General features: G+C 24.6%; 4 protein-coding genes across 6 annotated transcripts; 3 read left to right on the forward strand and 1 right to left on the reverse strand.

Moving 5' to 3' along the window:
* Positions 1–610: 610 nt before the first annotated feature.
* LOC113557087 (trehalase-like) lies at positions 611–7,970 on the forward strand. Of its 2 annotated transcripts, XM_026962392.1 has the most exons (10): positions 678–796; positions 1,567–1,845; positions 3,640–3,812; positions 4,666–4,865; positions 5,291–5,415; positions 5,491–5,633; positions 5,979–6,145; positions 6,237–6,441; positions 7,166–7,362; positions 7,419–7,970. In XM_026962392.1, the coding sequence occupies exons 1-10, from the start codon at positions 678–680 to the stop codon at positions 7,545–7,547; spliced, it is 1,737 nt and encodes a 578-aa protein (XP_026818193.1). In that variant the 3' UTR covers positions 7,548–7,970. The 2 variants fall into 2 exon arrangements, with proteins under 2 accessions (XP_026818194.1, XP_026818193.1); XM_026962393.1 differs by lacking the exon at positions 1,567–1,845 and having other exon boundaries at positions 611–796.
* Positions 7,971–11,577: 3,607 nt separating this feature from the next.
* LOC113556261 (protein eiger) lies at positions 11,578–13,889 on the forward strand. Its single transcript, XM_026961105.1, has 4 exons — positions 11,578–12,189; positions 12,591–12,817; positions 12,962–13,110; positions 13,410–13,889. The coding sequence occupies exons 1-4, from the start codon at positions 11,624–11,626 to the stop codon at positions 13,659–13,661; spliced, it is 1,194 nt and encodes a 397-aa protein (XP_026816906.1). The 5' UTR covers positions 11,578–11,623; the 3' UTR covers positions 13,662–13,889.
* A 630-nt stretch (positions 13,890–14,519) lies between these two features.
* LOC113556723 lies at positions 14,520–15,720 on the reverse strand. The gene is made up of 3 exons (XM_026961843.1): positions 15,393–15,720; positions 15,149–15,301; positions 14,520–15,068 (listed from the first exon to the last, which is right to left on the reverse strand). Exons 1-3 carry the CDS (start codon positions 15,457–15,459, stop codon positions 14,863–14,865), a joined length of 426 nt encoding a protein of 141 aa, XP_026817644.1. The 5' UTR covers positions 15,460–15,720; the 3' UTR covers positions 14,520–14,862.
* Positions 15,721–15,924: 204 nt separating this feature from the next.
* Positions 15,925–22,237, forward strand: LOC113556722 (cytosolic carboxypeptidase-like protein 5). Of its 2 annotated transcripts, XR_003405544.1 has the most exons (12): positions 15,925–16,524; positions 16,596–16,691; positions 16,758–16,933; positions 17,072–17,234; positions 17,309–17,487; positions 17,691–17,947; positions 18,019–18,284; positions 18,358–18,496; positions 19,963–20,170; positions 20,237–20,440; positions 20,528–20,627; positions 21,261–21,401. XR_003405544.1 is itself a non-coding variant. In XM_026961842.1 (11 exons), exons 1-11 carry the CDS (start codon positions 16,389–16,391, stop codon positions 21,495–21,497), a joined length of 2,061 nt encoding a protein of 686 aa, XP_026817643.1. In that variant the 3' UTR covers positions 21,498–22,237. The 2 variants fall into 2 exon arrangements, 1 of the variants encoding a protein (XP_026817643.1); XM_026961842.1 differs by lacking the exon at positions 20,528–20,627 and having other exon boundaries at positions 16,389–16,524; positions 21,261–22,237.
* The last annotated feature ends 1,232 nt before the right edge of the window (positions 22,238–23,469 follow it).

Here is a 23,469-nt window from a genome sequence, read left to right on the forward strand (position 1 = left end):
TTATTCTAATTGCTAAAGGGTTAATACCCGTTTATTATACATAAATAAATAAATACTACACGCATAGGGTTGTATAAATATTTTTTGATCTGATCTGTTATCGGTATTAAACATCTACTGTACCTATTAAGGTCAAAACTGAATTATTGAAATAAAAATGTTATAAAACAACTGTTCAAAACATTTGTGTAAATAACCCATGTTAGGTTAGGTTGTTAATAACATTTTATTTAATATACGTATATACAGAATGATTAGGTTAATTAATTCAATAATTCTGAACTAGCTGTTATTACTAAAAAAAAAAACATTAATATTCAACCATTTTTAAACACGTATGAGCTTTTTAATACCAAAATTTAAAAATGTTCTTCCACGTTCATTATAATATAATAAAATATTTATAAGTTTCAATCTTCAAATGATATTTTTTTCCATATATTTCCTTAACATGGCTAAAAAAAAATATCAAGCCTAATTTTTGGAATATCGGATCATCGTTATTGTTATACATTCCCCTGTATATAGTGTATTGCTTTTTCAAAATAAATTGATCCTCAAAAATTGTAATTAAAAAGTAATATTAAATTACTAATTAGTATATAGTGCATCTTACTTGTAGTTATTAACAGTCACGAAATTAATACTTGCATATAAAATAATATTTAAAACAAAAAATGTATCGATGTACGTATAGTACATATCTATTAATTATGTTTTTAGATGGTTGTCTTTCAGCTCAAAATCTACTGCGTAGTCCTTTTCATTCACCGCCTATTTATGATATTTGCCCAAGGTAATATAAACAAGCATATTTTACTATTAAAGTAAATATTAATCAATAATCATTATCTATACTTGAAAATAAAATTGTTTTCATTTACCTACGTATATCTATTGTCCGAGTGGTGCAGTCGTATTATGCATGATATAAACTGCATACTGATTCATACCTACTACAAATGTTACTCTTACAATGCTCTAATTTGAACTTAAAGGAAAATATTTTTAACCAAACAACAAAATTAATTTTAAAAAGGTTTACAAATAGGTAATCTCTGCTGTACAGAAAAATGTAGATGTCATGTCAGTCACTGTGATGGATGTAAATTTGAATTCAATATTTAAAAGGTTTATTATTGATGTAGTGAGAAAAAATATGGATAAAATCATTTCAATATTTTACTTTCTCGTTATTAATTCGAAGTAGCAATTGCTCATAGAATAGTTTTTACTTATGTTAATACTTTAAATAACAATATTATATATTTAAATCCAAAATAAACAAACACACCATTGTATAATCAATAAATTCATCGCTTCGCTTAGAATCTAAAAACATGTTTTCTGTTTTAGTAAAAACAAGCTATCTTAATAATTGTATTTTATTTTAAAAAAAATACAGTATTTTTTATTATTTTATTCAACATATAATTGTATGTCTACTAATATATTAATGAATATAACGTACTTCTTAACTAACGAGATATTTAAATAACAAATTATCATCATTAAATCATAAATTACATGGGATATTATATTATATTTAATATATATTGTTCATAGTCTAATATATTGCCAAGGCGAATTTCTACGTACAATCCAACTTTCAAAAGTGTTTGGATCGTCTAAAATATTTGTGGACCTGAAAATGAAAAAATTAGAAAAACGTATATTCACTAATTTTTGTAAATTGAATATAAGTTTTAATGGCGAAATACCATTATCAGAACTAAATAAATTTGTAACAAATAACTTTCAACAGCATACTTTTGATAACTGGTTAATACCGGATTTCAGAAATCATCCAACAATCATTGAATATGTACAAGATTATACATATAAGTAAGTATTTTAATAAAAATTTTAGATGTAGAGTGATGTATGTATTGATCATTGATCGTTAGGTTAGGTTTTTTTGAAGTAATCAAAATTGATTTTGAGTGTTGAGGGTAGTTTTTGATTGTAATTTATAACTTGTTACTAGTTGGTACTTACGGGAGGAAAAGATGTCAAAAGTAAACTAAACGAATTTTTCAAAATAACCAAAAAAAAATTTTTTAAACGAAAATATATGTACAAAAACAGTTTTTTACAAAATAAATTTTGTTTTTGTAATATCTCAAAAATGAAAACTATAGGGACTTTAAAGTTTCATTTTTATAAAATTTATTAAAAATTCAAAACAGCAAATTATTTTGTAGTAAAAAATTCATAGAAATTTTACTAAGCATACCTGATATTAAAAATGCAATACAAAATTCCGTCTAAGTTTTCTTGAAAAATAAAAAAATAAAAGTCGAACACAATTTCACAAAGATTATATAGACGTTTGAAGATTAAATTTTGACGAAATTGATTATACGTTATATGTTTTTATGTCATCTAACTATCTAAGCATAAGTTATGCCCACGTTTTTTTTATATGCTGACATTATTTATAGTAGAAAATCCGTTTTTTTCAGACAATAATTTATTGTTATTCAATTCAAATTTAACATATTATATATTTATATCTATTACAGTGACCTACTAAATAACGAAGTACACTTGAGACTTACAACTACGCAGCAAAGCGGTTAGTAATAGTACTTATAATACGTTTGCAGAATAATATATTACGTTTTATTTTTATTTTTAAAAAAAATATCATAAATTCATAAAATTCAAAAGCATTACACCACTTATACCAAGTACCACTAATGACTTGATTTGTAGACCTGTGTTGTTGATAACAAAACAATACATTTTACCTCTTTCGTTTATTCAAATTTTGAATTAAAATCTTAATAATACAAAACGGATTTAAATACATTTTATGTTTTTCAAACACAATTGTTATATTTATTAAACGATTAACTTCAACAATCAATAATGTATTTAATTAATTAATTGTTTCAAAATACCAAATCTTTTTTATATGTGATCTGGTTAATTTTCTAAAAACATTACTTATTGTAGACTAGTTTTAGATGTTTTTGTGTTATTCACATTTTTATGTCCATCTCTTTCTTTCGTTTAAATAGCTTTTTTTTATTAACAACAATGTATTGATAAACTCAAATTTAACACATTAATTTCAATACTTACATTTAATGATTAGGTATTCTCAAAATTTACTATACAGCAAAAGTTAATTGCTTTTTTGTTAAAAAAAATGGATAATTTATTTAATGTTGAATACCCTCATTCCCTTAAGTACCAACTAGATCAAAGATGAAAATTAAAGCATTTTTAATTCTTTTAAAGGTAATAACATTTATTCTCAAAAATAAAAACATACGCACACATCATAGTAAGACCAAATATACATCCATTGCTGCTCCGCTTAAAATCTAAAAATCTATCAAATATTTCGGAAGTACCTATAATTTTTCGAACGAATAGTACTTATAGGTTATATGTGTTCTAGACTTCTAGGTAGATTTGGTAATTAATAATTTAAAATTCAGAATTAAATTAATAAACAATCCTTCAGTACAAATTCAAATAAAATATGGTACTGGTGAGTGATGGCAACTTATTATTTTCTCAAATATATTTAAACAGTAATACTAGGTTTTATTTTTTTCATTAACAATAAAGATGTATATACTTAACTAAAACTAAAGTGTTTAACTACAATTGTTTTATATAAAGAGAATTCTTGTCGGGAATAAACCAGCTTTGGAATAAATTGGCAAAAAAAATATCACTAGACGTTAAAATTAACCAAGATCTTTACTCAATGATATATGTACCTAACGGATTCTTTGTAAACATGGAATCTCAAAATGAATTTAATTATTGGGATGCATATTGGATAATAAAAGGTATAATATGATACTTATTATTATTATATTCCTATCTTAATAGGTACTTTTTCAGTGTAATTTAAAAACTAAGAAAACTTTTTCTATTTTTTCATCATAATACTGCACTATTACAAATTCACAAAAAAATATATTTCGATTTAAATAATATACTTGACCATTTTAATATTAAAATAAATATTTTACTGCAACAACATACAATTTTTCAATTCAATTTTAATATCCATTTAATCAACAAAACTGCTTCACATTTTTACATTTTTAAGTTTCAAACTAAAACTTTATTCAAATCCTAACTAATTCATCTCATAAATCTCCTAAAACACACATCTTGCAAAATATCCCCTACGGATAGTTTACTATAGTACAGGGTTGATGCCGTGATCTAATAATTTAATAAACTATATCACCAGGTATCTCAACATTAAATTATGAGACTTCCTGTTATGTCATTCATAAGTCACAATGATATTATTTTAAATAAATTACGTGAAATGTATTTGTATAGATTGTAATTTTTTCATAATAAAGATATCTCATTGGAAGAAATTAAAAAGAAAAAATTCTCTACAAACATTTTCAAATTAAAGTATGAACTCAATAAATTTTACTATACTTACTAACTGAAATTGATGATATTAAAAACTGACCTTCGTCAATATAATTATATTATATGGGTTTTACTATTAGGTTACAATATATCACAATATATACAAACTACACTATACATACTATATACTATAATTATAATAGGTAATTAATTATATATATTATTATTATTATTATGTATATATATTTTATAAATATTATTAAATATATACATATTTAATTTATTTATAATATTATTTTTTAGGAGCATTAATATGTGGAATGGAAACTACCGTGAAAGGGATTTTACAAAATTTTCTTTATATAATTCAAAACTATGGATATGTATTAATGGGAAATAGAATATACTATGTAGGAAGATCACAACCTCCACTTCTTATTCAAATGATGGCTACTTATTATACATATACTAAAGATGAAAAATTTATAACTGATAATATTGGGGTACCTAAAACTTATCTTCATAAATTAAACTATTATCTAAATTTTAATAATAAAATAATACCTAATCTATTTAATATTTTTATCAGTGATGTTCACTCTTCACTCTCACTTCTCAGAGAAAAATACTAATTTAAATTAACAACAAAATATTATATTTATGTTAAATCGTCGAGATAATTGCAGTATTTTATAGTGTTTCAAAATCTGTTGTACTTGGCGAGTTCATATGTAAACACTGTTTCCATTTTCATAACTTTCATTATATTTTCCTATTAAATTGTATTATATTGTATTGTATTATACAGTAAAAAAAAATGAAATCAATAATCTCATTAGAAAAAAAATTGAATTACTAAATAAACTAAGACTTTAATAGTACCAAATACATTTTTATTTAAAACAATTATCTTTTATTCTAATTACAGCTCTTAGATTCGGAAATGATGTTCTGGCTAAAATACAGAACTGTTAAGGTAAAAAGTATTGGTAATACTTATATCATGACTCATTATATGAGCGATACATTTGACCCTCGTCCTGAAATGTATAGGTAAATCATAAGAAAACTTTAAAATGTATTTTAATGAATATCATCGTTAATTTATTAAATACCTTATATTTTAAGTAATGATGTACACATAGCAAAGAGTTTGCCTACTACTCAAGATCAAGACGAATATTTGCGTAGAGTAAAAGCTGCCTCCGAATCTGGCTGGGGATTTTCAAGCAAACATTTCCACAATCGGAATCATTATAATGATTTTAGAAGTAAAATATCATACCTATTTAAATATACTTAAAATGTCAGTAATAATGTATATTATTAATGAAACTATCAAGGAATCCAAAAATTTCCATCAAATTGTATTTTGTTATACATATTGATACAAATTGACAACAAATATTTAAAACAATATATCACCGAATCAACAACTGGCATTATAATATATGATAGCAACTTATATAAATAAAATGTTGTACATTTAAAAATTTGAATTACTAAACATTTTAATAACTACAGATTTTAAACAGTGTTTAAAATGTTTATGTTTTTACTCTTATTAAATCGTATTTATTGGTATTTAAGAATTCTAAAATATTTAAAATTCACAGAGACATTACTGAAAACAAATCCACTGAATTTTGCATACGTTGAATTGAACTCTATAATGCAATCAAACTCCAATATTCTATCAAACATGTATCTCATTGCTAATGATCAAGTTAACTCAGATTTTTATAAACAACTCGCTTATCGTTATCAAGTCGGAATAAACGCAGTAAGTGTTTTTAAATAAATTCGCATTATAGATAATTCTATAATATATGTTTATGTTAATTAATACGTATTTCATTATTTAACTGTTACAGTTATTATGGAATGAGGATGAAAAGATATGGTTAGATTTTGACACAACGATAGCAGAAAGTCGTAATTATTTTTATGCGTCTAATTTAGCACCTCTGTGGACTGGAAGTTATGACGATAAACTAAGTGAATTTTACGGCGATTCAGCGGTGGAGTATCTAATAAGAAACAATATTATAAATGAAGATTTAACACCTCGTTATATATGTGAGAGTATACAATTATTAATTCATATATTATATATAATAACGATTACATTATTAAAGTTTGTTTAAAGACTTCAACAAAAAGTCGAACATTTAAAATTCATAGTTAACTAAAAATAATAAACTATTTATAACATTTTAACGTACTATTATTTGACGATTCATAAGAAATACTGGTTTGGACTAATTAACAATTTCTTTTTTACGTACCTAATGTGAAAATAATATAAGCAGGGAAAAAATTGGAGGTGCTAGATTCCTCTGTTTTATAGTTAGTCAATGATTATGGATTACACGATGAGAAACTTAACCCGTAATGGGGGAAGGAATATCGCCAATTGAATAATCAAGTATTTTTATATTTAACAATTGCTTCGACAATAGTTAATATTATTATCAACAATAGAAAAACTAATAAACCATAGACATACACGACGATGGTGCTTATTTAAAAACTAGGGGCACTGAGCACATAAGTACCTACTTCCTAAAATTGCACCAACAAATGTAGGTAGTTATTAGTTATTCTCTTGTTGAAGAATAAAGGCCAAATATCATAACAATTTGATTTAATTAATAAATAACATTTCTCTGTACATTTTAGAAATAACTCACCCGACACTGGTAAAATATGGATAAGATCAATCAACATGTTTTTTAAATAATATTATGTTTAAATCGAAAATATCTTATATAACCAATAATCATAACATATCTTTATATAGGCGTACCAACGTCTTTGTATAATACTGGTCTGGACTGGGATTATTTCAACTGTTGGCCACAATTACAATCAATGATAATTTTTGGATTACGTTCGACTAAAAGTGAAAAAGCACAAAAGGTAGCATTCAATTTAGCCAGTTCGTGGGTGTACACAAATTTTGCGGGATATAATATGACGAGAACTCTGTTCGAAAAGGTAAATTATTATTAATAGTATTCTAAATACAATTTCAAAAAATAAATAACTTGCAGTATAGTGCAATTAAATTGGGCAGTGATGGCGAACAAAAGCCCCGTGAAAATTATCCAATAGGATACGGAGTGACAATTGGAGTATTATTTGAAATATTTCATGAATGGGGAGATAAATTGAAGAATTAACAATAATAAACAGAATTAGGTAGAATTACATTAAACACACAATTATTATACTATATTAAAAAGCAAAATAATTATTTTATTTTAAAATTATAAAAATTAAACACGCATTTTATCGCCTACTTTTTTACTGTAAAATATAAATAATTAATTCGTTGATTACTTAAAATACCAAAATTCTTTGAACGTTTATAAGCTATATCTTTAAACTAAAAGATACAATAAGTTGTAATGTACGCATTCATACATTATGTTATATTTTCAATTATATTCATAGTAAAAAAAAAAAAATGATACAACATACAACTGTGAAAATGTGTACCAAGTACCTGTTCTTGTCTGTTTATATTTGTCTTATCAGTTATTACATTTATATGAAACAAATAAAACACTGTGCTTACAATTTTACTATAATACCCATATGTGATAAATAATGACTAATAGTATAAAATATAAATCATATTATTATAATTTATAATATTGATTTTTATATTGTCAATAATGACGAATATTATTTGTTAGAATAATGAAATGTCAAATCATGCGGTATTTAAAAACATACAATTTGTATGTATAATATTTCAATAGATTTTTTTCTAATTTCCTGCATAAACACTTGGCATGCACACTTGCCGGAAATAGTCACTTAACTACTTCTTAAAACAAACATCGGAATACAATTATTTATCCGTGTTTAAAAACATAAATGTATATAAAATATATTACTATGCGAGTCTGCGACTTTAAAAACCGGTTTCTGAGAATTTTCGTGTTTTATAGATAAAAAAATTCGTTAGTATAATATATTATGAATGAGTACAAAAGTCACTCTTTTTTAATTCTTGGATTAGGATAATTGGTAATAATATTGGTGAGGTAGTAACTAGTAATTCGTTTTAGAGTTTAATTATTGATATATTTTGATTGGTTTAATTTGCTTTATCGTAATATGGTGTTTACAACAATTATTTCTTTAGTAGTTTAGCGTGACCATCATGATTGCCTTGAGATTGTACCATTTTTCAGTAGGAAATATAGTATTAGAAAACGGGTTAACCTTAACTTATGAGGGTATTATACCATATATCTGGTATTATATAGTGTTCAAACTTAATTTCATTTAAAATCTAAGTCGCTTATTATATATATCTATAACCTATATAATATGTACCTATCTAAAGGACTGAAATTGATTAACATTTTATGTAGAGTAGATACTATTATATAGGTACCTTAGACAAGACTATGTAATACGATTTAAAATAATCATAATGTGTTATATCTCTATCTTCAATAAGATAATACATCAACGCATTCTGGAAAAACAATATGTCTTACTAAATTTTCTTTTACCTACACAAATTTTTGATGTCATATTACAATTTATGTCTTCTTTTTGAATTTCATCACAGTAAATTACAAAAAAAAAAAAACTAATTAAACATTTTATTATTTTTTTATGTATTAAAAAATTAAAAATTACAATTGTAAAGTATAATAAAACCTAAATACGTAATGTACTTTTTGTCTGTCGCCGTAATGGCGTAATCATTATGATATGACCACTTACAACCATTGCTACCAATATAATAAATTGTTAGATTTAAAACTAAACTAAATTTATTTTTCATACATATATATACATAGAGTATTATATTAATACTGTCTTTATACTGTAGAGAAATATTAATATATGTATTTAATAATTTAATAATATATAGTTTTTATTGTCTTAAAATGCATTTAACAATGCACGGTTACATCATAACTATGTTCTAAAATACCAGTACTGTTAAATGTGTTTATCATTTTAATGTAATAATTAAAATTATTTTTTTTATGATTAAATATATAATATACATAAAATATAACAAACGAAAAAACCGAAAAATTCGTTCTGCTGTAATGTGTACGTACATACCTCGATATAGTGTAGGTGATGACTAATATATGTATATTTTATTATATATTTAAAAATTATAATATTACAATAAGTATTTTTCTATTAGTAATAATTAAGGTTGAACAAACATTTGACAAAAATTATTTACATATATTATATAATATTATTTCATAAAATATTACTAGCTGATGCCTGATATTAACTTACATAAATCTATTTCAACAGTAGAGCCTAATAAGTTCGTAGTATGAATAGCTTAAAATTAATCTAAATATTTTAAAAATTGAATTGAATAAAAAAAACTAATATCATTTAAAAATTGGACATGAAAAATAAAAATAACACATAATATGTATATTTTTGAATTTTTATACATAAAAAGATAAAAATATATAATAATAAGATATTTCAGTTTCAAATACAGTGAAAACTGTGTAATGCGGACTCTGAATAAAACGGAAAACTATCTAATACGGAATTTTTCTATGGTCCCGACATTTTCCTATAGTTTTATATAGACGTTGAACATTAGTAAAACGAACCTTCCTAATGCGGAAACGAACGATTTTGTAGGTCCCATGCAAGTAAAAACCTTGCATAAGCCGAAAATATGACACACGTCACGTTACGTTGATATGAGTTAATATAGGTTGATATAGGTACATCGTAAAACAATAATATTAAGATAAAACTGCACTACATAATATATCAGTTAGGTAATTTGTATTTTTGGTTATTGTATCTGTGATACAAACTTATCTCGTATACATAATAGCTGTGAAACAGTTATGCACCAACAGTCTTACACTAAACAGTTTCCCTGTACATACAAAGTGACGAACTTTCAAATACTACAAAAATGCCAAAGTATACAAATTTATAATCCGGAATTTTTCCGTTTTATTCAATAATGCGGAAAACTGCTTAAAGCGGAATTTTTGGTAGGTCCCATACTCCCATGCTATTCCGCATTAGACAGTTTTCACTGAATTAATATATTTTGATTAAACACAAAGAGTTCGAGGATAAATCGTCATTATACGTTAAATTATTCAAGTTCATCAAATTTGAACATAATAAATAACATGGCCTTATGCTGAACTTTTTTTTTAAATTTCTATTTAAAACATTTTAAATCTCTCACAGTTAGAAGGACGTCGTACTCACATGTGTTGTCTAGTTGTCTCCGTATTACTAACGTACAATATGACAAATTTGTGTTCAGCAGAGAATCCATTTAATGCTGTTAGTTTTAATATTATAGACTATTAGCTGACCCGACAGACGTCCTGTCTTAACTATGAATATTGAATAGCGATTCATTTATATATATATATATATATATAGTCATATAGATAGATTTGACGAACAAAAAGGTCAAGTTGTTGGTAGCTGGAAACCCACGGGCCACCGTGCCGTACAATATGTATATAGGTATACAATTTACACGTTTATTTTAATTAAATAACTAATTTGCTGCGCAACTTTCTTAATTTTTTTTCCATAAAAGCCTTCTCTTGACAATAACAAATACCACAAAAAAAGAATTAGCGAAATCGGTTTAGCCGTTCACGCGTGATGTCGTGACCAAGCGACGAGATAGGGATTCATTTTTGTATCGAATACCAAAAATAGTTTTTAATTGGCAATATTTGTATTGTAAACTCACCAAATTGATAAAATAAAAATCCTTACTTTAATACTACTTATTATTACAATAACACAATATCATAAAAAAAAATATAATATATTAAATTTTATCTTATTCAGACATTCAGTAGAATCAGTAGATATTATTAAGAAAACCGCAATCAAAGTGGTTCGATATTTCAATACAATGGGTATATTAATAACTATTGAGTATGTACCTACATGACGTATTAACGTAAGTATATGGTTAAATAGATACTGAAACAAGTTAAATTTACTTTATTGTTGTAGTCGTTTTAGACTTTTAGTCGGCTCAATATGATAATTATTCTATATAATAATACCGAAATCAATTATAGGTCACTTTGGAGCAATACTAAACACACAAAGAAAACTATTTACGTTTCTAGTGATAAAAGATCAAAGGTTATAAAAAGATTAGATAAAAATGTTTAATTTAAATATCCAGGTTCAAAAAACATTTTATATTATAAAAGAAACAGTATGAAAATCATTACAAAACAAGATGTGCTCTGCTGCGTCCCAGAAGTATGTAAGTCCGCAACATACAACACTAAGTCCTCAAAACATGTACGTTGGAGGCAACGGATTCACTCGTAATTACAACATGTCACCATCTACCAAGCAAACTCATGTATCTCCCATATCAATACAAATGATAGTTCTAATTTTTTCGGTTTTATTGTGTATATTCAGTTGTCTATTGACTGTTACATTGTCCTACAAATGGCACATCGACACTAATCAACAAATCAATCGACTTGTGGGTACAGTTGAGGATGCAATACACGATTTAAATACCTTCACTGACATAGTTAGAAATGAACTTGTGGCAAAACATGTAAGTAATACATACAAAGATCAACACAAAGTTAAAACTGATGGAAACGACTATGAAGATTTAGAAGAAGACTATAATGAAGGAGAAGATCGATTTATGGGCAGAGACTTAGTGGACAACAATTGGCCAGCAAAGACATATCAAGCAAACGAATCATACAAACCAAAAAACCGTGAGCGACGCAACGCTGTGATTGATGCAAAAAATATAGTGAAAAATGAATTAAATAGGTAATTTTTTTATATACTTATATTATTTATTACAAGTTAAAATGTTTTGTTTGATATTATCTTATCAGTATTCAGACAATTTTAATAGTTTATTTTTTATTGAAACTGAGTGTTAATTATACAGTGTCAATTTGGCTTTGGATAAAAAATTAATTATTTATTAATATATTTGAGCCCGAGGGACTGTTAACATTAATTTAGTTGTTATTTTATAGAAAAACTGAGGACAATTTAAAAAAACAGCTAGATTATTCCATGTCAGGTTGATTAAAATTCTGTAGATAATGTAACTGTCTTTAACTATAATATATACACATGAGATTAAAATTATTATTCAAAAAATGAAATAAATAAAATACTACCTAATTAAATTAAATGACTATTTTAATTCTTAAATAAAGCTCAAAAAATGAAAAGCCTGATGTAGAAATAATTCAAGAAGAAAATACAGTGAAGACCTATAGTCGAAGAAAGTCTAAAAAAATGGGAATGTTAAAAAAAAAAGTATCTGTGGAATCAGAAGATGAAGAATCATATGAAGATTTTAAAGAAACTCGAGAAACTGCAGCAGCACATTTTACAAGCGATTCATCAAAATACAGTACCAAAACACATCCACATTACAATGGTAATTACTAAAAATAATTATTAAATAAATATTTTATGGTTTTAAATATATAATGTAACTTTAGGTTGTACAATTAAAATAATATCATATTATATTAACTATTAAGTTTAATAAAGAAGTATACCAAACAGTTTAATTTCATAGGAAATGGACGTTTAAGACACCCGGATGGCGATTTTAGAGACTGGAACCAACATATATGGGAAGTACCTCTAAACAGCGCAAATCATCTCACAATGAATAATGGCAAAGTTGAAATATTGAAACCAGGACTTTATTTTGTTTATGCTCAAGTAAGATAATACATATTATTAAACCGATTTGCAACAATAGATTTTTTATGATAACAATATTTTAATAACAAAAACAGAAAAAGTTTTTTAATATAATAATTTGTTAATATACCTAATTTCTGAAAGTAAAATAATCTATTTTTCTATTTTCCTTTCAGAATTTATAAATAAATATTTAAAATAAGTCAATTAATGTGTACCTAACCACTTTTAACATTGTTAAGAATAATTTGGTTATTAGTTAAAATTATGAAGTAACTAAATCATAACAATTAAGTATATACATATATAATTTTTAGATATATTATTCAGATAAACATGATATTAATGGATATTATGTTATGAAAAATGAAGAAAAAGTACTTGGTTGTACTTCAACTCGCCATCAAGATACCCAATCATCAGATTCATGTTATACAGGAGGTCTAATATATTTCAATGCTAATGATAACTTATCCATAAGAGGTTTAGATAGTGAAAGATTTATAATTTTGGATCCTGTCAAGAGTTTTTTTGGACTCTTTAGAATTTCAAGAGATGGTAAAAGATAGATAAACATGTATATTTTTGTTAATCAACGATCATATAATTTATTTAATAATAATAATAATAATACAAACAGTGTAAAAAAATACTATTTAAAAATATAATATAAACATAATTTGGTTCAGTCATATGATTGGACGGATTGGTTGTATTACATTATTATTTATTACAATACGCATATAAAAATTATTATTTCTAATGGACTAACATAAAATTTTAAAAAAAATATCTATATCTATCCTAGTTTTAATTTGAACACATTAAATAAAAGAACTATTATTATAAGTTTTATAATAATTTAACAATTTATTATTATTTTTATTATGATTTAAGATTCCTAATAAAGAAAAATTAATGTATTTGAGAATTTGTAAATAATTTGTAATTTTATAAAAATATTATTAATGAAAAATTAAAAAAATACCATAGCTGAAAAACATAAAACTATACAAATGATTGTTTTTTTTTTTCATAAAATTTAATTTATTGATCAATCAAAAATGAATAGTTTTAATAGATGCACCAAATATAATAAATACTAAAAAAAAAATGTTAATTAAAAAGTATTTCAATGTATTAATATATCAATGTTGAAACTTATTTTCTAGATAAAAATAATATGTAAAATTAACAATCATTTGTATTGATTAATTAATGTGAATTTTGGGTATTCTGAATTATAAATAATACAATATTAGACATACATATGACAAATAAAAATATCCAATTAATGATTTTTTTTTTTATTATTATGAGAAATAAGTCTCAATAACTTGGATTTTAGTTGACACGTGACACTATTTTTTTATATATATATATAATATTATACTTATTTGATTTAATAATACTGCATTTCATAAAATTTTATCCATTTTGTTTAAAAAAATATATAGTAATAACAATATAGTTACTTTGAATTAAGTGGATTTGACTTATTATGATGTATAATATACCTAAAAATATTTATATAATTGATCAGATCATAACAAATATAAGCAATATTGATTTTTCATAACTAAACGTCCTTACTTTCAAGGCCAAAAAAATATATAAATGTCAATAAATAGTATTTTTTTAAATGCTGGAATTCATTACTGTATCTATGATCAATTTATAAAGTATAAAATATGTAAAATTGTAAATAATAATTAAAATGTGCTATAGGTAACCTATTAATAAATTAAATTATTTTGGTAATGTTAATAATTAAGATAATAGATTTATAAACCATGGCAAAAAAGATAAACCAATCAAATACCCAAATAACTTTATTTGGCTTGAACCATTACAACCATCAGAATCACAAGTATAAACACATGTTCGATATTCTAATACATCACCTGGCCGTTGTACATAATTGCAGTAATTTCCCAAATTGTGTGATGAACAATAACGTGTAACTCCAAGTCCTCCTACAAAGAACAAAAGTTACAATTTATTATCGAATAATACTTTTAGGTATATCCAAAAATTATACTAAAAACATGGGTACCTTCGTAGCGACCTATCAGTTTCACACAATAGGCAGCGTTGTAAACACTTGTACAAGGTTGAGGGTCCAAGCCGTACGTATCCATAAACTCTGTACAACGAAATTGATCATTGATGTCAGTACTGTTGCATTGGTAGCATGATATACTTACAGCTGAGCGACATAAATGAAAAAAATGTTTATATTACATTTAAAACCACACCTTAAAGTCAACACGCCTTAAAATATTGAACATAATATTTACCATATCTTATAGTGGAAATAAAAGCTATAAGTACTAATAAAAAATATGTATTTGTATTAACCATCATTGTTTTAAATAAAAATCAAATACCAAAGTATAGATTGAATACAATGTATACAGTTAAAAAAAAAAACAAAATTTATAATATGTAAATTTCTTTTCGTTTGATCTAATCAATAACCGTTTAATCGTAGAGCTAGAACATTATGTTCTACAGACTTATAGTTAAATTTAGGTAGCTTGTGCAAAAATCTAAAACTGTATACTGTACTAGTACATTGTATAATTGGCGCACGTTTAGACCATATTATTATTACGTGTATAACTATTAAGTAATAAAACTATTAACTGAATAACAATAACAAAATATCAAATGTATTGATGAAAAACAATAACCAAAACAATGGACTGTATGATAAGATCATGGAAAAAACGACCAAAATCCTTTGAGGGAATAGTCAATTAATAATCAGCTGCTCAGCTTAACAACACATTACAGTATTACACAATAATTATTATACTTTCAAGTTGGATCCACCTAATAGAAAAGGTATCATAAGCACCTTGAACATAATAATATTATTATTTTTTACTTTCCGATTAGTTATTCTTTATTTATTTATTTACATTTTACATGTTTCTAATGATACCCATAAAATGATGTTTACTGTTCAATAATTTAATATTGTTATTATTTTATAATTGTATTTGTCTGCACTCAGTAATACAATTTAACTATCTTGATTCGGAATCCGTGTATTTGATATTAATTATTTCAGATCACGTCGGACGAAAATTGTGAAATGTGAACTATATTGAAATATAACTCATCAGAAACTTTATGAAATTTTGTCTTAGGACGCCATACAACATAGCCAGTTACGCATTAAACTGTTTTCGTACACAGCTGTTGCAAGTTTTCTCAACAATTGGTAAATTTCAATGTTTAACCTCATCGACTTTCTATGAAGCATAATAGAATTATCTAAGATTAAGATGAACGTTACCTCAGACATTGTACCCGAGGTACAGCCGGGTGTGTTTATTCATAACTCATATACAATTTTGAGTAATTTCGAGTCTGCTAATCTCGCTCGAGTGAAATATGTCAGCAAACAGATTCCTGGCATTGGTGCGATAACAATTATTAAACTATTTGTTTTGTGAGTGTATGCTAAGTTTATCTAATGTATAATATTGTAGACGAAGATTTGGAATTTCATTTTTGGACAAACCCAGACTGTGGTGGCACAGAGTTTGAATGCAACTACAAGTCATGGTTCTACTTTGCCTTAAAAGGTAAAAGTGCATTCAAGTATAATAATGAAAAAGCTAAAGATTTTTAATTGAGTTACTATTTTAAAGGAGGTACTCCTGGTATGCATGTAAGATTAAATATAGTGAGTTCAAATAATCAAAGTAAAATGTATAGTCAAGGCATGACTCCCGTATTTAAAGTTGATTTAGGAAAATCAGATAAATCAAATGAAAGATTTTGTAAAGCATCGTGGTCAAGAATAAAAGAAATACCAACTTATCAGGTATTTAATTAATGTGTGCATACTTAGTATGTATTCATTAACTATAAATAGTTCATTACATATAGACTACAGAGTATAGAGTGTGTAAACTTAATAATAAGATCTAAATGAACCCATCTGATAAGTGTTTTTTTTTAGATTAACAATAATCAAGAATTTGTATTGAGTTTTAGTCATCGTTCTTTAAAAAATACTGAAGCTACAACATATTATGCTTTTACTTATCCTTACACTTACTCTGAATTATGTAACAGTTTAAGTTTTTATGAAAATCAATTTCCATTATCATCAGATTTAAGAGGTATTTTTAAATTAATAATTTTTTGAGTGTGTATGTGTGTTTATTTAATAAGATTTTATTTTAAATATATTTAGAAAACAATGAGACAGACATTTATTTTTATCGAGAAACTATTGTAAAATCCTTAGAAAATCGGTCTGTGGATTTATTAACTATTAGTTCCTTCAAAGGTATATCAGAAGAAAGAGAATGCCGTTTATTTGGATTATTTCCAGAGGAAAAACCTAGGTCATATGTTTTCAAAAATAAAAAGGTATTCAAATATAATAATAATAACATCAACTATATAACACATTTATAACTGATTTAATATTCATTTAACATTTTAATGTTAAATTGTTTCCACGTTCCACGAAATATCTGTCAATTTAATACAATTTAAATAATGATTTTAAATTTATATTAAAAAAATGATTAAAATTATTAAACTTTTTTGTTTTAAAACTTAATTTATAGGTTATAATTATGAGTGCTAGAGTTCATCCAGGTGAAACACCTTCTAGTTTTGTGATGAATGGTTTGATAAAATATTTAGTTAGTAAAGATGAACAAGCTAATATACTACGCCAAAATTATGTTTTTAAACTAATTCCTATGCTAAATCCAGATGGAGTAGCTAGAGGATTTTATCGTACAGATACTAGAGGTTGTAATCTCAACAGATTTTATCTAAAACCATCTTTGAAACTTCATCCATCTATTTATGCAGCCAGGTTTTTTAACTTAGCTACTTTTGTATTTTAAAATTATGTTCAATAAATTAAATCTATGATATATGTTGTAGATCATTGATCTTGTATCATCACTTTGGATATGAATTACGAGATGAATTAATTGAAGAAAATTCTACATCAATTTTTTGTAGTTCATCGGATAATAATGCTGAATTAAATACTAAAATGAAACCAACAATTTTAAACAATGATGTAGATTCATTAAATGTCTTATTAAAGAAGAGTCAATCATGTACAGCTGATTGTTTTACAAACAAAGGCCTTGACTCAGGATTATATTTATATGTTGATTTTCATGGCCATGCATCCAAAAAAGGTTAACAACTTTTAAAGTTGTTTAATTTTAATTTTTACTGTATTTTATGTTTAATCTTTATGTTTTATACTAGGGATATTTATGTATGGAAATAATTTTGACAACATAGTTGATAACATTGAATGTATGGTTTATCCCACACTTATGACTATAAACAATCAAAACTTTCATTACACTTCTTGTAATTTCAGCAAACGTAATATGTATTCTAAGTAAGAATTTAAATTATTTTACTTCAGTTTTTCTTTTATAAAAGAATATTAGCTTAGTCTGTATATTGTATAATATATACAAAGTAATCAAATTTGTGTTACAACAGTAGTGGGGATATCACCAAAGTTGAATAACATCACCACTATTTTAAGAAGTCATAATTAAAACATAAATGAGGAAAACCTAAGTTATAGAACCATATACTATTAAAAAACTATAAAACCATATTCCAATACTATTAATCTTAGTTTGATAATTATTTGCATTTTACTTACCTTAATTTCATTACTTATTAATAATAAGTTATTATGTACTATGTGTGCACTGTGCAATTAAGACTAAAAACACTAAATTTAGTTTTTAACTATTTTAGTATTAAACTATTAAAGATTAGAAGATTTATCCCTGTTGGTAACTTTTTTCTAATTATTATTTTGATTCTGAGTATAGTAAAAAAAAATAATATGTTTTTTTGGAGGAAGAGTTCAAACATTAAAAATTCCCGATACTTTGTAAAATATTCTGTAGAAAAAAAAACAAACTGATCATCATGTAACACTAATAAATATTAAATGTTAGAAAACATTGAAAAGGTTTATAAAGTTTAACTAAATTTCTAATTATTGATAACCAAATTGTCATACCTAGAAGTCTAGAATACACATAACTTATAAGTACTATTCATTCTGAAAAATTAAAGGCCCAACTAAAAGAATAATAATAATAAAATAGTAGTTAAATAATTAATTTAAATGTTTTAAAAATGGTATGTATAAAAAAATATATAAATGTGCATTTCAAGTTCCCATAAACAATATTATTGATGATAATTTCAAGTATCTACAATATTTTGGTTTTTAAATTACCACAAAAGAACAAGATTTAGTTTTGTCAAACATAGGTATTTTATAATATAAACATTTCAGTTATTCTCTATCTTTTTTTTTATTTTTCACAATCCAGATAAATACTGAGAAATTTTTATAGTTTTTTTTTTACCCCTTGAAATGAATATAGATTTACTTTTTTATCAGAAAGGATTTGAAATATTGTTTTCTACTATAAAAAAAAAAAAAACATTAAATTTTATTGTTTTACTTTGAATGGAATTAAACAATAAATACAAAACTATAATACATTTTTATTACACTAACTAAATATGTTTTAAGACATAAGTAAAAAGTAAAATTAATTTTCTCATAATATAAAATGTGTTTATTTACAATTGTTAATTAATATTTTTTATAAATTATAATTTATTTAATAATAGTTTATATACAATATACATAGTTTAATGTTTAACTACTTGAAAATGACCTTCTATTAAGGTACTGTAGTTTTTACAATTTGATTGGAGCTAAAAAATATTTAATTTTGTTTAAGTTGTGCAATTCAAAAATCAAATAATTTTAGATAATAGTTAAATAGTAGTATAATGTATTGTAATTTAGTTTTAAATTTTTAGGGATAAGAAATTTGGTCTAAGTAAAGAAGGAAGTGGTCGAGTAGCTGTTCTTAAATATACAGGTCTTATACGTAGTTACACATTAGAATGTAACTACAATACTGGCAGATTTGTTAACTACATTCCTCCTAAAGTACATTTTGTTTCTGAAAAAAGACCTATTCAAAGTGTTATTCCTCCTAAATTTACACCAACCGTTTTTGAACAGGTTAAAAACCTACCATGTAATAAGTATCCAACACAAAAAAACTGTATTTCTTTAATTTTTTTTTAGGTTGGAAAATCATTGGCAATTTCAATTTTGGATTTATCAAATTTAAATCCTAACAGTCGACTAGATAGCAGTGAATTTAAATCATTAGCAGGATTAAGGGAGTTGTTACGTTCAAATATTGTTAATGATTGTAGTCGTAATCGCCGATTAGGATCTAAATCTACCAGCAGCATAAATGTTGATACACCAATTACAACAAAACAAGTAAGTTTAATATTTTATTGTATTTTAAAATGTTATTTTTTTTATATGCTCTTAGAAAAGCATCCATTCCAAGCTTTTTTTTTTTAGTTTTTAAACTTGAAAAAGAGAACTTAATGGCTCTTTAGGTTGAAAGAGGTTCTCAACAATTTCCAACATTTATGTATAAATAATGGAAATTAGCCTATAAGTAAGAATATACTATTCTATATTTAGTTTTTCATTGTGGCTCTTGGTGATCTTGATATATACTTATGACTTGTACTTGCTTACAAATATTTAGCTTTGCTTGGTAGTATTTTTTTGTTTTAAATCAAACATTAGTATAAGTAATTTTATTACAGTAGAGTCCCTTTGATCTAAACTATCTAGATTCTGGAGTAAACGGAATGATGTTTTTTTTTAACTTAAATACTAATAAATATTTAAAAATAAAAAAATTATACCATATTAATAAACTATATATATAAATACATGAGTACTTCCTGAAAAATGAGATAATTCCAATTTTGTATAAGTACCTACAGTTATGCTATAAATAAGTACATATCTGCCTAAGAATATATATATATACATAAGTACTTGAAATATAAATTGTCCAGATTATCCGAATTTCCGGACTAGCAAAGTAGCGATGACCACAGAAGTGAGACTCTACTGTATTTAAAATTATTGTTATTTATATTTTATATAATTTAATGTTTTAAATATTTATTGATGATGAATAAACTAAATACAACTTGCTGTTAAATATTAGATTGATATTTTATTTATTTACATAAATAGTTATGTTAGAAAATTTAAGCTATTCAATTTATTTCAGATAAAGAAATCTTCAATATCATATGATCTGATGAATCCGTCTACATCCAAATTATTGCAACCCATTATGACTATTGCTGTGGCACCAAAAAGCAAATCAGTCTCACTCCGTAAAACTATTAAAAAAAGTGGAATATTAAAAAAAAATCAAAAAAAACGTAAAATGACTCCAAGTAAACAAAAAGCAGTTGCAAATACTTCAGATAATATAATATTTTCTATTCATAATTGTCCTTAGTATAGATCATTAAGATTAACATAATATAAATTATTTCTTAAAAAAAAATTAAGGCAGTTAAAAATTTGTCGACGTTTTTTAGATGCATGACTATGAAAATCAACATTTAATAAGGCCTCTTAGTAAAAAGTCAGTTGAACAGTTCTTTTTTATAAATACATTTAACAAAACTAAATTATTATTTAAAATTGTTGGTTTCTTTTTAGTTTATTCGATATATTATATAAAAAAATATTATTACAACTTTACAAGCAAGTATTTGATTTTAGTATTTAATTTATCATAATTTCTAGATGCATTAGAAAAGTTTATGTCAAATTTGTTGTGCCCAATACATTTACATTGATGTTTCAATTAGATCGCCTCACAATTCATATCCAATATGATGATCTAAAATCTAATATAATGATTTAAAGTTATGGTATTTAAAAAATAATTGATGTTATACCGTTGCAAAATTTAAGTAAACTGTGGAAAAAAAATAAATAACCAATTAATTTACCTAGACCAACATTAATTATATGATGTAAATGGACTACTACCACTACTGCTACATAATACCGTACTCTTAAAATATTTATTAATATTTTGTGTTTGTATAAATCAATATAATTATATATTAAGGACTTAAATTTAATTAGGTGCTATACTGATTTATGATCTATTTAAGATTATTTATAATTTTTTTAATTATATCTTAAATATCCTAATGTTTTTTTCATTCTTAAAAGTTTCCTGAAGACTGTTTGTTTATTATTTAATAATTTAATCTTGTTGTTTATTTTATAGTTTTATATTATATTTTGAAATAAAATAATGATGTTAGTATTGGTTTAATTACAAAATAAATGAAAATCAGTTATTCTGTTGTTTAACTGTATAGATTATAGGCATATTATACATGATTTGTTTGTTATATTACAATTTTTTTTTTAAATAAATAATGGAATAATATAATAATATTTTTGATATTCATTTTTTAATTGTTTTGTAAACTTGTGTTATTAATGCATGTAATAGATATAATACTGCAGACAATTCACAGCTTCTGACATTAGTTGGTCATATGAAAATATTGTTTTTACTAATTCAATAAATTATTATGTCTCTTTCAAAATGACTAACAGTCTAGTATCCTGAACTAATTTCTTGACATTTATCCTAACCAATTACCCATTTAAACTGTTTTTCTTTATCAAATAATAACTCTATTTCATTTCTTAGCTTTTCAGTATGATCTAGGTTTCATCCTTATTTCTACATTTAGTCCTAATCGACATATTGAAAGTACCTGCTGCATGACAAGCTACTTTAGATTTTATGAAGCGAGTAGCTAATATACTTAAATTACTAATACCTCTAAATTCTTTATACCTACTGTGCATTTGTCAGATCAACATTATAGCAAAATTCTATCCTTTAGAATCCTATTACACCCTACAATTTCTTGTCAACTAAGAAGAGTTGAGCATAAAACTTGCCAGCTATGTGCCTACTTAAAATTGATTTCCCTTCCCCTTCACAATATAATATAGAAATTTTTTTTTAAAAATTTTGAACGAGTTGCTGTGTTTAGTTTCCAATGATAGTTTATTGTACATTGTTGGACCAATATATAATTATATAAGAATGTAGATTGTGTTAATTTTATATACATAGTTAGTACTTTGATGTTAAGTATTTGTCTAGTACTATTATGTTTTATGTCCATGTTCAGTTTTAAAAATAAGGTTGTTTTTGACCCAGGGGCGTAGGTATAGATTATTAAAGGGGGGGATTCGACTTTAAATATTAGTAATAGACTAACGTGAAAAGAAAACAAATACAAATATAGGTATATTAATAAAATAGTTTTAATATTATTTATAAAAATGTAATATTATACAAGTTCAATCGTTGCCTACGTTGTGTTAATTTTTTCACAATGTGTACAGGATCAACAATTACATCTCTATAAATATTAAGAAGAGCT

This window comes from Rhopalosiphum maidis, chromosome 4 (genome assembly GCF_003676215.2).
Source record: "Rhopalosiphum maidis isolate BTI-1 chromosome 4, ASM367621v3, whole genome shotgun sequence".
NCBI lineage: Eukaryota > Metazoa > Arthropoda > Insecta > Hemiptera > Aphididae > Rhopalosiphum > Rhopalosiphum maidis.

What these genes read in the sequence shown, in the direction of transcription:
- LOC113556723 (XM_026961843.1), bottom strand. Translation starts at nt 15,459, where the DNA reads ATGATGGTTAATACAAATACATATTTTTTATTAGTACTTATAGCTTTT. An exon ending in TATTTCCACTATAAGATATG is followed by an intron (nt 15,302 to 15,392) that starts GTAAATATTATG and finishes TATGTCGCTCAG; the next exon opens with CTGTAAGTATATCATGCTAC. An exon ending in ACTGATAGGTCGCTACGAAG is followed by an intron (nt 15,069 to 15,148) that starts GTACCCATGTTT and finishes TGTTCTTTGTAG; the next exon opens with GAGGACTTGGAGTTACACGT.
- LOC113556722 (XM_026961842.1), top strand. Translation starts at nt 16,389, where the DNA reads ATGAACGTTACCTCAGACATTGTACCCGAGGTACAGCCGGGTGTGTTT. An exon ending in CCATCTATTTATGCAGCCAG is followed by an intron (nt 17,948 to 18,018) that starts GTTTTTTAACTT and finishes TATATGTTGTAG; the next exon opens with ATCATTGATCTTGTATCATC. An exon ending in CACCAACCGTTTTTGAACAG is followed by an intron (nt 20,171 to 20,236) that starts GTTAAAAACCTA and finishes ATTTTTTTTTAG; the next exon opens with GTTGGAAAATCATTGGCAAT.
- LOC113556261 (XM_026961105.1), top strand. Translation starts at nt 11,624, where the DNA reads ATGTGCTCTGCTGCGTCCCAGAAGTATGTAAGTCCGCAACATACAACA. An exon ending in GTGAAAAATGAATTAAATAG is followed by an intron (nt 12,190 to 12,590) that starts GTAATTTTTTTA and finishes TCTTAAATAAAG; the next exon opens with CTCAAAAAATGAAAAGCCTG. An exon ending in AACACATCCACATTACAATG is followed by an intron (nt 12,818 to 12,961) that starts GTAATTACTAAA and finishes TTAATTTCATAG; the next exon opens with GAAATGGACGTTTAAGACAC.
- LOC113557087 (XM_026962392.1), top strand. Translation starts at nt 678, where the DNA reads ATGTATCGATGTACGTATAGTACATATCTATTAATTATGTTTTTAGAT. An exon ending in ATTTATGATATTTGCCCAAG is followed by an intron (nt 797 to 1,566) that starts GTAATATAAACA and finishes TATTGTTCATAG; the next exon opens with TCTAATATATTGCCAAGGCG. An exon ending in TTTAACACCTCGTTATATAT is followed by an intron (nt 6,442 to 7,165) that starts GTGAGAGTATAC and finishes ATCTTTATATAG; the next exon opens with GCGTACCAACGTCTTTGTAT.